The sequence below is a fragment of the Curcuma longa genome, chromosome 6 (genome assembly GCF_044706935.1).
Source record: "Curcuma longa cultivar G26 ecotype Majalengka, Jawa Barat chromosome 6, ITB_CL_G26_1.1, whole genome shotgun sequence".
Lineage (NCBI taxonomy): Eukaryota > Viridiplantae > Streptophyta > Magnoliopsida > Zingiberales > Zingiberaceae > Curcuma > Curcuma longa.
In genome coordinates, this window is record NC_133866.1 from 4,443,724 (window position 1) to 4,460,748 (window position 17,025).

A 17,025-nucleotide genomic window follows, 5' to 3' on the forward strand; every position below is an offset into this window, starting at 1 on the left:
TTTACACGAGATTCTCTTTTAGTTGTTGGTATGTTTGTATCGTTATGTAACTCATAAAGCATGTGATCAGAGAAAGGGCTTGTTATGTTTTGTCACTGAAGACGAAAAACAAAGATGGTTTTTGCATCCAAACCAAGGATATTTTATCAAGGAAGAGCTATACAATATAATGTCATAACTCAAACTCATACGATAGTAGATATGTGATATGGAAACCATTGCAAAACGTGGTATCTAGTGGCCAGGTTCATTAGCCACTCAATCACAAAAGGAATACACCTTGAAAAAAAAAGGAAAAAAATAAACGGAATTGAATATACACATACCATGTGATATTCATAAATGCAGTAACTACCTAAGCTTCCTGAGGGCAAATCAAGAGGATATCCTGTTTGAATGAAAATCTATACAAAAACCAAACTTAATCAGTTTACCATTTTAAAAATAAAAATAAAAAAGTAATACTATAAGTATAATGAGCCAATTGCAATGAATTTAGCACCTCAGGATTTTTCTCCATTTCTGCCGTAAGTGCTCCTATTGACCCCGGATGAAGCCTGACATCGTCATCTAGAAACAAGACATACTTGCTTTCTTTATGCATCCTTTCTACACCAATCTGCAATAAAATTGCATGATTTTAAACAGTGATGTGCTTGATTTTATCACCTTAGATGTAAACAGCAATAGATGTGAAATTAACTGCAAGAAGTAATTTTGACAATGATCCAAGATGCTAAGCATAATGTATACCACATTGAATTTAGGAAATAGTAAAAAGATTTTGATAACATAAAATTTGAAATATTAAAAATTATTTAAAAAAACAATCAATCGATTTTGATAACAAACATACTTGTTTAGTATGGTTTTCACACTATGAAAACATTTTTGCTCATTGAGTAGCAAAATTTTTCTTAGATTTCCTTCAGTAAAGTAGCAGCGCATTGTCAAAAAAACTATGGATAAACCTATAGCCCATATGAACATGGTGCCAAAAAAATAAAAATAAAAATATTTGAACAGCAGTTGACAATATTAGTTAATGCAGTACTAAACTGCCACAAGAAAGACAGTCTTATTTGAAACATTATTAGGATCATGATTTTCTCAAATAAAATGCATTCGCTGATAGAGTTTTCAACCATCTTTTTTTCACCCATCATCTGAAAAATGATGCAATATATATATATATATATATATATATATAAAGGAGATACAGATGTAGAGACTCTTTAATTTTGTCTGAGATCAAAGCTAGTGTAGTGGATCAGTTCTGTACAGCAATGGCTCGTTCACTGGAAAGGTAAGAAACTAGAATGGAACTCTAGAGAGATTTCACATGTTCCTTTCATTAACTTTCATCCATAAATTTCAATACAAACTACCAATATAATGATTTGCTCCTACAATTTCTTCACACATATCAGAGTGTAAGGTGAATAGCTGATTAAAGAGGTTAGTTTTTCAGTTCCAACTGACTCAAATATCCATATTAGAACTTCTTAAATAAAACTTGTAGGATACCTCTTATGAAAACTTGTCAAATAGGGTACTTCCCTCATTCTCAAACTTCTATTATTCCTCGATCCTTACTTCCTAGCTCTAATAAAGGTAAATTTCCACAAAGATCTGCAAATCAGGAGTATTGTGGTACCCCAATATTAGATAAGTGGGAAGGTAGAAGGAATTTTCATCAGTTCAGTCCATCCAGAAAACCAATGTGCCCATTAAAAAATAAAAAGGGTAGAAGGAAATCTTTGTGATTTATTTTTTTAGCTTTGTTGGTTTCTTATCCATGACTCAGACAAAGCTACTCAAAATGACCAAATTTTTAGGCTCTCATCAATATCTCAAAATTTTAATTATGAACCACTTGCAATATTTTAGGCTTAACTTTGGCTCACTTATTAACATGATGAAAGATGCAAGCCATTGAGAACAAGAAGAAAAACAAATCATGAAGCTTCATAGATGAATAGCATGGATAATCTAGCCTCCATATCTGCTCAAAGTTATGAACTACTGTGAAGCGAGAAGTGAATGTGAGACAAGGATAATAAGACTGGATGAAAAAAAAATGTGTGCAAGCAACCATAAGCATCACTGAAAAATGTTAGAGAGCAACAAAAATTCCACATGGAACCAAATTATGGAACTTGAACAACCTATATCTTCTCTTATTGAGCTTTAGAATCAGCACTTATCAGTTATTAGATCTACTGTACATGACTCTCCATATGTTTCCTCTTTTTTACTTTGCAAGCTTCAGGGTACGACATAGACGGATTCTTCCAAAATATAGCTTCATGTCACATGTCCTTGGGATCCATATATTATATCATCCTAACAAATTAAAGTTGTTTAGCAGAATCCTGGTAAATAACTAATCTGGAATGACACTTTGTGGGAAGTGGGATTGACATGCCAACAGATAGTCCAAAGCGTCACCCCCAATGACTAATCTTGGCATGATGAAGCTAGGGCGAGTTTTTTTTTTTCTTATAAAGAATATAGAGGAATTTGCATTACCAGATACATAGTTCCTTTAGCAATCAAAACAATCTGGAACTTTATTGGTGGTGTTTATAAGAAAGCAACTAGCAAAGTTGTGACAGCATTAGCATTTAGTTTTACTTAATTAACATTATGTTGTAAAGCAGCACAATAGTGGCCTTAACTCTTAAGAAAGTGAACCATAGCAATTAAAAGCAAACAACAAAATCTTGCTTAAGGAGCACTAATCCTTTGCAACAACATTTAAAATAATTTACATACTAACTGATTATGAATCTTTTGACTGCATGTTGAAGATAGGCCAGCTACAATAATCTTTGCATCAATAGAGTCCTGGAAATTAGTCATACATACAGAGGAAAGACTCAATAGCTAGAAACAGATCAATGATAAAATACACTTCTTATGAAGTTTAGGTGAACTTTTTACAAAACAATAGAACATAATAACATGCACCAGCATCACAAACTAAAAATTGCAACATGATAATCATAAATAAAAGTCATGTGCTAGAGTTTTGAATTTCAATGAGGTTTTACTAAATCAACGGAAGTTAATAGCATGCATCAATTACCATGAACTAGGAGGTGGAAAACTAATAATAGCAAATAAAAGATGATTTTTGAAGGCACTGGATGATAGAAGAAGCAAACCAATAAGAGAATTACCAGTATCTACAAAATGTCATAATTGTGTGTGCAACTGTGTTAAAAATTAGCAGGCTTATGACCCTATATTTCTTGACAAACTGAAAGATACATCTTTGAGTTTCTTCATAATTCCTCTCAAAGTTAAAACATACAACTTGTAGATGCTAAGACCTTTACATTTCATTAGTTGGTACTTAATGTTCATGTGAGACAGTGAGTTTTAGCTCAAAAATATTTAAGGAAAGAAGTGCTCTTAGCTTTCGCAGACAAAATACACAATGGTATACATCTACCTGAAATTCAGAAATGAGGGTAGACACAGCATGGTAAGCCGGGTCATCGGTACATTCAACTATGAAAAGAAACTCAAGAGATCCTCCATAGAGTGAAGTTATCTGCATTGAAGAATCTGCTGATGACATTTCAATCTAGTGAAATTTAGTTCAAATGAAAGGAAAAGGATCTATAAATACACCATCAGATATCAGCTACCAAATATATATGCGCAAGTTTTGTAAGCTATGATTAGTATGCATAACATGTAGACCATAAAAATGATACTAACTCACTTGACTTCTCCAATTCTGCAAGTTATGTTCTCCAAAGCCTTTCAAAGGCATGATAACTGTGACTCTTGGCAACTTCACCTGAGCAGAATGCTCAAGATCATTAATATCTTCACATAGGAATGCAAAACTATTGCCATTGGTGATATTACGTGTCATTTGCCGTATAACTCTATTCCTGAGGGGAAAAAATCATGAATGAGCCTTCCTTGAATGAAATAAAAAAGCACATAGCCCATAATTTTAAGGTACTTTGGTAGGAAGTACCTGACACGAGCAGCAAAACACCATCCAAGGGCCAAGGTTAAGCAAATTATGCAACCCTATACACAAACAAGGGGAAAAAATGCTCTCATTTTATATAACATTACCATGTGAACAATTGATTATAGACCTCTGAATCAGGAACATGATCATATAACCATTACAAACAGCAACCAAGATTGGTAACACTTGTAAAACTAGCAGAGTATATATTATGTTTTCCCTTCACTGCTGAAGCTTTGGGAGAAATTGTAGCCAGTCTTGCTTGAACCCAATCGATGTGATTAATTAAAAAGGGAATATAGGCATAGTTAAGTTAATTTAATCCATGCATTCTGCTTGGACCTGACCAGTTAGTCCACCTACCCACAAAGTGTTAACGACATAAGAGTACAGATGAAGTCTTTCCGATAACCCACAAAGTGTTAACGACATAAGAGTACAGATGAAGTCTTTCCGATAATTCTAAGGTAGAGGACCTAGACTGTGAAGAACCAAACTGTTAACCAGTTTAAGGTTCAATTTTTAATCATGCAAAGGTATGAATTATGCTTTTTCGATATTCAATATTATACAGATTTAAACACACACATTTCTTGGTAACATCTTTAGTAACACTTTGTTGTACTGGAAAATCTTTGACCATTTCAATGATCTCAGAACAGTCTTTCACAAAATTTATGTCCTCAAACAAATAAGGATGTTGAATCTCTCCAGACTACATTCACCAAATCCGCAACCCTCCAACCAATCGATGCGCCAAATAACGATATTAATTTTCCCTGGAATTCGTTCCGCTGTTATTCATTGTCATCCTAATTGCTTCTGTACATAGTCTTCAATGTGTTCAAACTATCCGTTGAAGTTCTTTTGTCCTGATATTTACATCAAAGAGCCAGATTTTTCGGAGATTGTCTTTGTCAAGAAAGAATCCCGACAATCATGTTGCCGATTAACAACCACTTGGGACTGAGTAATGCATTGAGTTGATTAAATGGTACCAAATAAAACCACAAGACACCATGTTACCAAAAACAAGAGAACCAAAGAGAAAACACCAATTCCAGATGTAGGAAACAAAAATAAACTATCAAGATAAACAAAAAAGCATCTTTTTTTTCGTGGTAGACCAAAAAAAGTATCTCATATCATCAAAGCCTCGTCTCCCTGAATCACTGTCGGAAGAACATGGGGGTTACACCATAGCGTATTATTTTCTCGGGATCGGGAAACAAAGAAGTCGAAAAGGCTCGACTGACGACCGACCAAACGTGCCCACCTGGATCTGGATGAACATGGCGAGGGGGCTACAGCAAGCTCTGCTCGCCGCGGCCAAGAGCGCGTCCAGAGAGTTCATCGCCACCATTTCTACGCGCGCTCCTCTTCCGTACAGGCCCGCAGCACAAGCACCAATCGCGTACGTCGGCTCTATGGAATCTGCATGCAAAGAGGAGGCCCTTCGTCCTCCGCCAGTCCTGGCGCCGCTCCTGTCTGTCCCGGAAACGAAAGGAAGGAAAGGAAGAGAAACCGCATAAATAAATAAACAACAGAAACGCGTACGCGAATTACGCCTACCCACATTCGTACCCTCGCCTCACTTCCTCAATGGCTTGTCATCCGGTAAGAAGTGGGACCCGCCGAAGCAAGACAATCGTGACAGACAGATTCCGTTTGTAGCTACTGGTCAACGTACTGATGGAGGCGGTGTGCTGACACGTGCGCACATCGGACCGGAAGGCGAAGGGCTGATGGGTATGCGTGGATCCGCTGTTGGAGGAAGACAGGGTTGGCGGTTTCCAACGACCAGTCGTTTCCAGGAAAAGTGTGTGTGTGTGTGTGTGTGTGAGAGAGAGAGAGAGAGAGAGAGAGAGGAAACCTGTACGTTGTTCCATATATGAATCATTAATCACGCGAGATAGATCTTCAAAAAGATGCTCAGCCGGATCTTCAGATTTGATAATTATTTATTTATATCATAAATAATAATATTTATAAATGACTCATAAAAAAATAAAATAAATAAATAAAATTATAATATTAAAATTTAAAAATTTAAAAAATTTAAAAAATCAAACTAATCAAATGAAACACTCGAATTAAAAAATATATATGTGTGGGACCCTAAAAATAAGTGAAATTAGTCACATGCATGTGTGGGGCCCCAAGATGAGGCAGAGCCAACTAGACTTTTGTTCTTGAAGCATTTGACAGATTGGAACTTGAAAGCCACTTGATCGGCACTGGGCACCGGCAATAATACCATTTAATTTTAAGCCAATTGCTCAACCCAAGACTTTTAGTACAAAAACAAAACAAAAAAATTGTGGATTTTAAATCAGTGCATATCTATGACGGCCAAAATTAGCTCACAATCTACATTGATCTAGTAAAAGATGAATCACGGGACGCAACGATCTCATAGGTAGAAGGGCATATTCCAAGGTGATGAAATCCTCAAGAATCAATCCATATGTCTAATCTAACAAATCTATCATCTGAGTATCAACTGTGTTATGCCCGTGGCGGGCAATACATAATCTACATTGATGATCTAATAGCGTGTGGATTTTACCATAAAATGTGATGACTTTGCAAAAACAATAACAATAATAACCACTATCAATGTTTAAGGTCTCATGTAATGGAACTATAATGGTATAAGTATGTCTTCATAGACACTTAAGGTTCTAGAGGGATTTATTTGGCATATGTAACATCCTTTGCAATGGCTTGATGATCCTCACAAATGCTTTTTAAAATCTTTGAAATTGGTTGTGAGCTAAGCTATTCCACACCGAGCCTCCCCTTCTTATCCTCTTTGTCTCTTATCTACAATCAAGCACCAATATTCCAACACCTCTCTCTCACACATAGACCCATGATCCTTGTCGATGTAAGCTACCCTCTAAGTTTGCTTCTCTACTGTTCCGGTTGAGAACAGCTCCAGGACGTGTCACCGGACCTCCTCGTAGATGGCTATGAACAGTGGCTGATGATGGGGGCAGTGACAGCTTCACGATTGCCGGAAACTTCGACGGAGCAGACGATGACCAGCAACAGCTTCAGGGACAGCCTGCACTCACAGGGACCGTCAGTAGGAAGGCCAGGGGGGTGCCCTGGCGCGACCACTCCGACGATCAAGTCAGGGACGGAGGAAGAAGATGATGAATAATAGGAAGAAAGTAGTTGAGAGTATGAGAGTTGCCAGAGAGCTTACCTGCGGAGCGGAGTGGTCTTTTTAAAGGGAGATGAGCGTGCATAGCTGTCACGTCATCATTTAAGGAATGTCTCATCATGATAAATGAGGTGGCAGGAACAATTGAGTTCCTTGTCCCATCGCCGGTAAAGCAGTATCTTGTCACCATCTGAGTGTGCAGCGGGGCAAGCCGCAGAGAAATAGTCTTGCATTAATTGGGGGCGTGGGCTTGTCAGAGATCATGATGAGGTGGGCCAGGGCACTGTGAGGAGGGTAGTCGTACCAAAGGACTAGCAAAACGTAAGCAAAAGCCATATGAAGCGATCCGTCGATTCGGTAGGTGTATAACTGCATGAAGGGAACTGAACAGGGCACGGCTGAAGGAAAGGATTCGACTAATACATAGCCAAACGGAAGGACTTGGCATGCCGTTAGTCGAATGGAAGGATTCGGCGTGTAGTTGGTCGAATGGGAGGATTCGGCATGTAGTTAGCCGAATGGAAGGATTCGGCGTGTAGTTGGTCGAATGGGAGGATTCGGCATGTAGTTAGCCGAATGGAAGGCTTCGGCATGTGTGTAGCCGAATGGTAAGCTTCGGCATGCAGTTAGCCGAATGGAAGGCTTCGGCATGCAGTTAGCCGAATGGAAGGCTTCAGTATGTGTGTAGCCGAATGGCAGGCTTCGGCATGCAGTTAGCCGAATGGAAGGCTTCGGCATGCAGTTAGCCGAATGGAAGGCTTCGGCATGTGTGTAGCCGAATGGGGGATTCGGCGAGGCACCTGCCGAGTGAAAGGATTCGGCTACGCACCTGCCGAATGGGAGGAATCGGCGAGGACTCCTGCCGAATGGCAATATTTCGCTAGTATAAGCTTTGAACTACTCGAGGGAATTGACGTAGCGGGTGAAGACCCCCGCGATGAAACCTATTTTAGACTCGAGTCTGATCATGGCTAACCCCATGGTTTATCCCCGGAACATCTACCACTCTAGCGTTAAGGTAAAGACTTTGGCTCCTCTTCACTCTTAGTCATCGCCTTTTTCCTTCCTCATCACTATCAATAATCATCCAATATCCTTTTTCTCCTCTTCTCTTCTCTTCATTCATTATCGATGCTATTACTGCCTTTCAAGGTCATCCTCCCATGGTAGGGCTCTTTGAAACTCTAGCCTCTTTAGTCCTCCACATCTTTTGATCTTCGATCTTTGATATTCGTTGAGAAAATTTTATTTTTGAAAAATAATAAATTAATATATAGAGTCAAAATGTTAATGTTGATTAGTTGCTAAATATATTTATATAAATTATGAATTTTAACAAACTTTGAAGAAGAAAGTGGTTTATTTAGTAAGACAGAATAAAACTTAATCATAAAGGCCTAAATACAGTCTAATATATACTCTCTTTAATCTAACGGCTATATTGACAAAGTTAAATGCTGTCTCTGATAATTGTGTCCAACGTTCAAAATACAATTAATGATATTTAAGATTAATCCATTATTTCTGATACCCCTCCTCAAGAGGAAGATGCAGATTCTGCAGATTCATCTTGGACATCAGAAATTCATGCTGCGATTGAGACAAGCCTTTGGTTAGTATATCAGCGATTTGATTCTTCGAGGTTACAAACTGCACATCAATTAGACCTGAGCCAACTACTTCACGTATGAAATGCCAATCAATGGCGAAGTGCTTCGTGCGTTCATGCATCAGTGGATTTCGAGATAATTGTATAGCTGACTTATTATCACAATGCAATGTTACTGCAGAATCTTGTTTGATCTGAAACTGTTGCAGCAAATGAGATAACCAAAGAATTTCACAGGCTGTACTTGACATAGCACGATATTCAGCCTCGGTGGAGCTCCGTGCAATAAGTTCTTGTTTCTTTGATTTCCAGCTAATGAGGTTCTTGCCCAAAAAAATAGTGAAACCAAAAACCGATCTTCTAGTTTCCTGACACTTTGCCCAATCGCTATCACAGTAAGCACTTAAGGTCAGATTTGAGTTATGCGCCAAAAAAATCCCAGTTCCTGGTGCGTTCTTTAAATATTTGAGAACCCGAAAAGCAGCATTGAGATGGTTTTGTTCAGGCTGGTGCATAAATTGGGACAGAACCTGCACAGAATAGGAAATATCAGGTCGAGTGAAGGTGAGATAGATAAGCTTACCCACTAGTTTCCTATAGAAGCTTGCATCTGTGACTAAGGTGGACGAGTTCTTGTGTAGTGACTGCCCTCCTTCAAGTGGCGTAGCAGCAGGTTTACTTCCAAGTTGGCCGAACTCTGCAAGAAGATCAAGTGTATATTTTCGTTGACATAGGTTGATTCCTTGTGCAGATCGTGCAACCTCAAGACCTAGGAAATACTTGGGAACTCCCAAATCCTTGAGTTTAAATTGTTTGGACAAGGTTGTAACAGTATGCTTAAGTTCTGATAGAGAAGAGCTGCCGATGAGTATATCGTCGACATATACGAGTAAGGCCAAGATAGTGCCTGAAGTTGTGGTCTTAACGAATAGAGAATGATCAACAGGTGATCTTTGGAAATTATGGGCTTGAAGGACCTGGGTGAACTTAGAGTTCCACTGTCGCGATGCTTGTTTCAATCCATACAAAGCCTTATTAAGCTTGCAGACTAGTTTTTCATTGGATGCTAATGGTTCGTGTGTGGTATAACCCTGTGGGAGGTCCATGAGGATAGTTTCATCAAGTTCACCATTCAAAAAGGCATTATTGATGTCTAGTTGTCGTAAATGCCAGTTTTGAGTAGCAGCAAGTGAAAAAAACACTCTCACTGTGGTGTGCTTGACTACGGGACTAAAAGTCTCTTGATAATCGAAACCTTTTATTTGATTGTAGCCTTTCGCCACAAGTCGCGCTTTGTATCGATCAATTGTTCCATCAGCTAGGAGTTTTATTTTGTATACCCACTTACACCCAATAGTGTGAGTAGATTTTGGTACAGCTAAAACTTCCCAAGTCTGATTTTCGTCAAGTGCTTGGAGTTCACTTTGCATTGCATTAAGCCATTCATTGGATCTGGAAGCTTCGGCATAAGTTTGTGGCTCCACCATGTGAGACAGAGCTATGGTGAATGCAGTATGATAAGGTTGTAATCGTGAAATCCCTAAATAATTTGAAATAGGATGCATAGTGGAACAAGAGGCTTTTGAATGTGTTAAAGGATGTTCATACACATCCAGATATGAGGGTGGTCGCCTATTTCTGCGAGGTCTAGTTGAAACAATTGGTTCTATAGATGATGGAAGATGTGTAATGTTAGAGGGTGTGTTTACTGCTTGAGGAGGGCTCTTATCAAGATTAGAAGAACGCTCATTAAGGTTAGAGAATTCTGTTTCATTGTCATTGGAAGTATGTTCATTGGAATCCGAAGACTCTGTCTCGTTGACGGCCTCGTGGAAATTTTCTGTTGTGTGTAACTGGTCTGTGAGTGGATTGTAAACATGTTCTGTCTGAACATATTCGTGGAAGGCTTGTGGTAAGGCTGGCAAGGTAGAAAGGTCTGGAGTTGCATTTAAACGTGCTTGGAAATCTGATGAGTATGGAAAAGTTGACTCATGAAAAGTGACATCGCGCGAAGTAAAAACTTCTTTGGTATGTAAGTCATACAGTTGATATCCTTTTGTTCCATTTGGATATCCTATGAAGATGCAGGTTCTTGCCCGTGGGTCAAATTTCTTGCGATCACGATGGAGAGTGCTTGCAAAGCATAAGCATCCAAACACTCTTAAGTGATCGTACTTGGGCTTTTGATTCAACAACTTCTCGTACGGGGTCAAGTAACCCAGAAGTTTCATGGGTGTTCGATTAATGATATGAGTAGCTGTTAAAACAGCATATCCCCAAAAATGAACTGGTAAACTGGCTTGAAAGAGTAAAGCTCTAGCAACATTGATTAGATGCTGATGCTTGCGCTCTACTATGGCATTTTGTTGGGGCGTTTCTACACAAGTTGTGTGATGCAAAATGCCATTTTCACAGTAGAAATCACGCAAGGATAGTTCCGGCGCATTATCACTCCTAAGAATCTGTACTTGACCTTTAAACTGAGTTTGTGCCATTTTTACAAATTGTTGGATAAGATGTCTTGCTTCGCTTTTCAGTTTCATGAGAAACGTCCAAGTAACGCGAGAAGCATCGTCAACAATTGTAAGGAAGTAGTGATATCCACCTATGGCAGATTCTTTGTGAGGACCCCATGTGTCTATGTGAATTTCAGCAAAGGAATCTGTACGTACTTGATTTTGTGAAGGAAAGGGAAGACGCTTAAGTTTTGCTTTAGGACATACAAGGCATACTTGCTCCGGAAAATAGGAAACGTTTGGCTCTTGTGTAGAGAGGTGGCTAAGAACTTTATGAGAAGGGTGACCCATTCTATGGTGCCATAAATCAAACACAACCTTTTTCTGATTGTTTCCATCTGTTACGATGTTATTGTTATTACAACTATTAGCGTTAACTGAAAACAAAGACGAGTGATTATAAGAAAAATTAAAGGTGCCTTCAGGAGATGGATCATCTAACATGGCATTTTGCTGGAACAGATATAAACCGCCTTGCTGTTTACCCATGCCAATCACCATCTTTGAATATAAGTCCTGAAGATAACAGGCGAGGGGATCAAAAACCACACGACACTTATTGTGAACAGAAAGCTTGTGTACTGATAAAAGATTAATTTTGAATTGAGGAATAAATAAAACATCGGTAAGTTGCAGATTCGAAGTAAGACGAATGCTCCCAATATGAGTTACATTAGCTTTCATGCCATTTGGAAAACTGACAGAAGCATTAGTAACTTTATATTCAGAAAAAAGAGTTAAATTTGAGCACATGTGCTCACTTGCCCCAGAGTCTATGACCCATGTATTGGGAGACAGTGGGTCGAGTGGCATTGTTGCAGACCATGCACAAGGAGTAGAGCAGTAGACAATCTTACCAGCAAAGGCATCTGATGGAGCATCTTTGGAAGTAGTTGAATCAGTTGGGATCTTCTTTGCTTCTTTAAGTTCATCAATAAGAGTCTGGAGCTGCTCATTAGTAATAGGAGCTTGATCTTGAGCCCCTTCTTTTATTTCCTGTAGAATGACGTTATTAGTAGCATGAGTTTTTGGAGCAGATGGTTTTGGGGCAAATCCTTGCTTTGGAATGGATCCTTTTATGTTAGTTCCCTGATAGAGTTTGTGCCCAGGTGGATATCCCACAATTTGCCAGCATTTGTCGATGGTGTGGTTTGTGAAGCCACACTTGGTACAATATTGATTACTGGGTTTGGAGGGATTTTTGGAGAACCGAACTGACTTAAATCGCTCACGTTTTCCAGGGATGTAGCCGAGCAGAGCAGAACTTTCAGCAGTTGGTGTTGATAGGATTGGACGCTTGCGTTGCTGTTCATCTTGAAAAGCAGTATTATAGGCTTCTTCCACAGATGGTGGTGGATCTCGACTGAGTAGTTGAGATTGAACAGTAATAAATTCTGAGTTAAGTGCAGTAATGAATTGGAAAACTCGATCTCTATTTCGCTGCTCGGCATATTCCTCAAAACAGGCGTCAGTACACTTCCCACATTTGCAATGAGGGAGTGGGCGATAGATATCCAATTCTTCCCATAATCCAATAAATTTTGTGTATAGTTCATCAACTGAGCAACTACCTTGAGTTAAAACACCCAGTTCATGTTGAATATGAGCAATCCGAGTATTATCAGGCTTGGAGAAGCGAGTATGAAGAATAGTCCAAATTTCCAGAGCTGTTTTCTTCAGGTGGATTGTGGGGACAATGGAGGGAGCTACTGCTCGTATAAGCCAAGCCGCGACCATATCATTGCAACGCATCCAATCATCATAACTGGGATCGATTTTTTCTGGTATTGGTAGGTCTCCGGTAATAAATCCTAACTTCCGCCGTATGGAGAGGCCTCGACGAACTTGTGTTGCCCAAGTAAAATAGTTAGGACCAGTAAGAGGGATTGTAGCGAGATTAACTTCCGAGGTATCAGTCGGGAGGAGTTGATATGGGGAAGGAGAAGATGTGGAGGAGGTAGAAGCAGTCTTAGCAGTCAAAGCTGCGACCAACTTCTCAAGAAGTTCCTCCGCCATTGCGAGGACTTTATAAGATGTCCTTCTGTCTTTGCTCTGATACCATAACAAACTTTGAAGAAGAAAGTGGTTTATTTGGTAAGACAGAAGAAAACTTAATCATAAAGGCCTAAATACAGTCTAATATATACTCTCTTTAATCTAACGGCTATATTGACAAAGTTAAATGTTGTCTCTGATAATTGTGTCCAACGTTCAAAATACAATTAATGATATATAAGATTAATCCATTATTTCTGATAAACAAGGAAGCACGAAGCACATTTTACCAGTTTAGTCCAAAAATAATAAAGAAATTACTTAAATGAGATTTTATAATTATAAATTATAATTATATGCTTACACGTTTTGTTATATGGGTAAAAAAATTTTAAAACGCCTTTTATTATCATTTTTGTCAAAAAAATCAGAAAATTAAAACTCGAATAGAATTTAATTTATTTAAAACTACTATTACAAAAATACTATGTATTAATTAACTTGATTAAAATTATATGAACTTGAACCAGAACATTAACTAATCGTATTAATTTTAATCATTAAAGATTTCTTAGTAAGATTAAACCATTGAGACTTTTGGTCATGACATGATCGTTTTTCGAGGATAAAATATTATGATAATTTATGATGCAATGTGATTGTCAAGATTTTTATTTTCAAAAATTATATATATAAATATAATAGATATGATGAACATCTTAAAAGACGCGACTATATAGTGTCCAAAATAATTTAGAGCCCTCAGAATAGTAAATAGTATCATTTTATATTTTTATATTTTTTATTTTTTAACTAACAGTTAAATCATTTAAGATTTTTTCTTTATAATTTAGGGGTTGAGTTATAGTATTAAATATAAAAAAATAATTTAAACTAAAAATTATTTGTTATTTATTTTAGTTAAATCATTTAAGATTTTTTCTATTAGGATTTAGGGGTTGAATTATAGTATTAAGTAAAAAAAATAAAATAAAAATAAAAAATATATTTACTATTTCAGACGTTTGAAAGTTTTTCGAGCATCCCAATTCTAATGTCACATACAGTTGACTATTTTAAGACGAGCAAGATATCACTTCTTTATATATATATATACATTATAGGTGAGTATCAAGCATAAAAAAAATTAAAAATTTTATTTAGAATTTAGATTTTAAGATTTAAGTTACACAATTTGGTGTGTAATTATTTTTTTAATTTAAAGAAAGTGAAAATAAAAAAAATAAGATTTAATGCTTAGTGTTTAGTATAATAACCTGAGGTAATTAGACTCCTCTCCCAAGTTCCACCGATTGAACAGCACCAAACTCCGCCCCTCGTTCGCCGCCGGGTAAAGACTGTCCCTCAGCGGCCGCAAGTCGATCCCGGAGATGAACGGTGTCCCCGTGCCGGTGTTCACCAGGCATACCGAAAAGAACCTAAAATAAAGCTAAGAGATCATCGATGATTGCTCATTCAATAATTCACTCGTTTTGCCTAGCTACTGAATTATACCCGGCGGTGGCCACCGTGATGGTCTCCGTCCAGTAGAATGAATCCGCCGTGGTAACGTTCACCCTGTCCCAGTAGTTGACGCCGAGGTGAAGGTCGAAGGACTGCGTTTGGCCGCCGAGCCCATCGTAGTCGCCGTAGAGGAACCACGCCCGGAGGAGGTACTTGGACCCCTGCGTTACCGCCGGCGACCCGATGGTGTAGCAGTTGCGGGTGCCGTTGGGGAAGGCGCGGAGATCGAGGAGCTGTGGGGCCCAACCGTCACCGATGTAAGCGGCGGAGATGTTGTGGTTGATGCCGGTGTCGATGAAGTCGGCGTCGGAGACGTAGGAGATGTTGGTGAGGGGGTCGACGTAGGACGAACCGGGCTCGATGCCGCAATCGATGGAGAGGAAACCGAGGGCGTCCGTGGATTGAGAGCGAGCTCCGGCGGAGGCCATGGCCAAGGCGAGGAGGAACGACCACCAAAATCTGGAATCCATCTTCTTCTTCTCCTTGGGGTATGCGATCGCCATGGCAGAGTAGATTTATACACCAATCTTGTGTCTTGTAAACTTTCATTTCACTCCCCATTGTTTCTCTTATTACAAATGAGTCCCGAACTTCTAAATTCATTGAACAGTGCCCTCTCAAGTTTCAATTTTTATGACTCTCTTTCTCTGCAAGTTTGTTTATTTTTATTTAATATATATAAGATTAATTAAATGAGGAAATAATATATATATATATATATATATATATATATATATATATTTGACTCATTAACATTTGTAAATAAAGATTATGTGCATGAACAAAGTTTCTTAACTATATTTACTAATAAGGTTTTATTAAACTTGTAAATAATTAAAGAAGTTCAATAACCAACTCAATTAAACTGTAAAATTTTAGAGAAAAAACAAATTAAATTTGAATAACTAACATAATTGAAAGTATTGAGAGGGATTTGAAAATTAAAAAATAAAAAGGATAAAAGTGGCAAAGACCACATGCTTTATTTCCACTCACCCAACCATGGTCGCGGTTGTGCGCTTTGCTCAAGATATGAAAGTTTTACAGGGGGCGAATTGAAAATTTTCCCTTTGATCTCATTTCCTACTCCGAACAAGATACAACATTTACTGCCCACAGACGCACACATGCCGCGTGCTCGGGCAGTCAGCTGACTTTCCATCTGTGCACGCTGTCCTGCAGCAGATTGCAAATCTCCTCGAGGACCAGGTCGGGGCGTCGCGTCAGCATGCGAGATTGCTTTTGGATCCCAGCGGACGTACGTACGCGTACATGCAGATTTGCACGGAGTTGACTTTGTACTTCATGACTCCCACCCGTTGACTTATCAAACAGCTAAGTAAAGTCGTCGCCGTTTAAGTTATCTAAGTGGAGCCCTTATCGTCGTCACCTCCGGAACATTTGAATTTATCAAACTGCCCAAAATTTCTTCATCGACAATCATTTAAAGCTTCAAGTTGACTTTTTAGCGGGTTGGATAAGATCGATCTCAGATTGGTAATGCTGAAATTTGCTCATGCAGTTCAGTAAAATGTCAAAAATTTATTGATGTGGCGGAAACGACAAAGGCATGTGACGGGCCTAAGACTTAGTCAACTTGAAGCCAAGTCATTCTGACTAGTCATCGAGCTCAAGTCCAGCTAATCTGACTCAAGCCTGAACTCGAATCAAGCCAATCCGACTTAAGATCAAGTTCAGATCAACTCGGCAAACCAATAGGTGGAACCATTCAGCCATAGTCCGACCTGATCAAGCTCAATAGGATCAAGCTCAATAGGATACTTAGCCAAAGGGGTTAGCTGAGCAGGGGAAATGGTGCAAACACATTCTGAGGGCGTGGGTGGATGTGTGAGATGTGGCGTGGACACATTTTGTGATCCTCTTCTCTTTGATAGAAACTGACTTAAGCATCAGATGAGTTTCGCTAAGGTTCATCTTGACCTCCCTTCTAATTCTTTTTCAGTGCTCTTAGCTTCCTTAGCGTGTTTGTCGCCATCGGAGACCTTCATCAAAGCCAAACATGTTCTTACTAGGTGCCCTAAAGCCCTCTCGTCGCCTGACCCATCAAAAGCCAATTTGATAAGAGTCGATCTAATACGAAACCAACTTGATAAGAGCTGACCCGACTTATATATATCCAACATGCTAGAAGTGCTATTATTTCAATAACATAATTTGGCATCAAACTGAAATATTTTTGTCTCTGCCA

At 38.7% G+C, this 17,025-nt stretch overlaps 2 protein-coding genes across 2 annotated transcripts; both read right to left on the reverse strand.

The window, feature by feature from the left end:
• Positions 1-326: 326 nt before the first annotated feature.
• LOC141831246 (uncharacterized) lies at positions 327-5,498 on the reverse strand (the record flags this gene model as incomplete). The annotated part of the gene is given in 7 exon segments (XM_074718657.1): positions 327-404; positions 503-619; positions 2,779-2,850; positions 3,461-3,562; positions 3,737-3,911; positions 4,001-4,056; positions 5,277-5,498. Coding segments are annotated over 7 exon segments (687 nt in total), but the record flags the coding sequence as incomplete, so codon positions are not given.
• Positions 5,499-14,556: 9,058 nt separating this feature from the next.
• On the reverse strand, positions 14,557-15,286 carry LOC141830466 (putative leucine-rich repeat receptor-like protein kinase At2g19210). Its single transcript, XM_074717898.1, has 2 exons — positions 14,808-15,286; positions 14,557-14,731 (listed from the first exon to the last, which is right to left on the reverse strand). The coding sequence occupies exons 1-2, from the start codon at positions 15,284-15,286 to the stop codon at positions 14,557-14,559; spliced, it is 654 nt and encodes a 217-aa protein (XP_074573999.1).
• Positions 15,287-17,025: the final 1,739 nt, after the last annotated feature.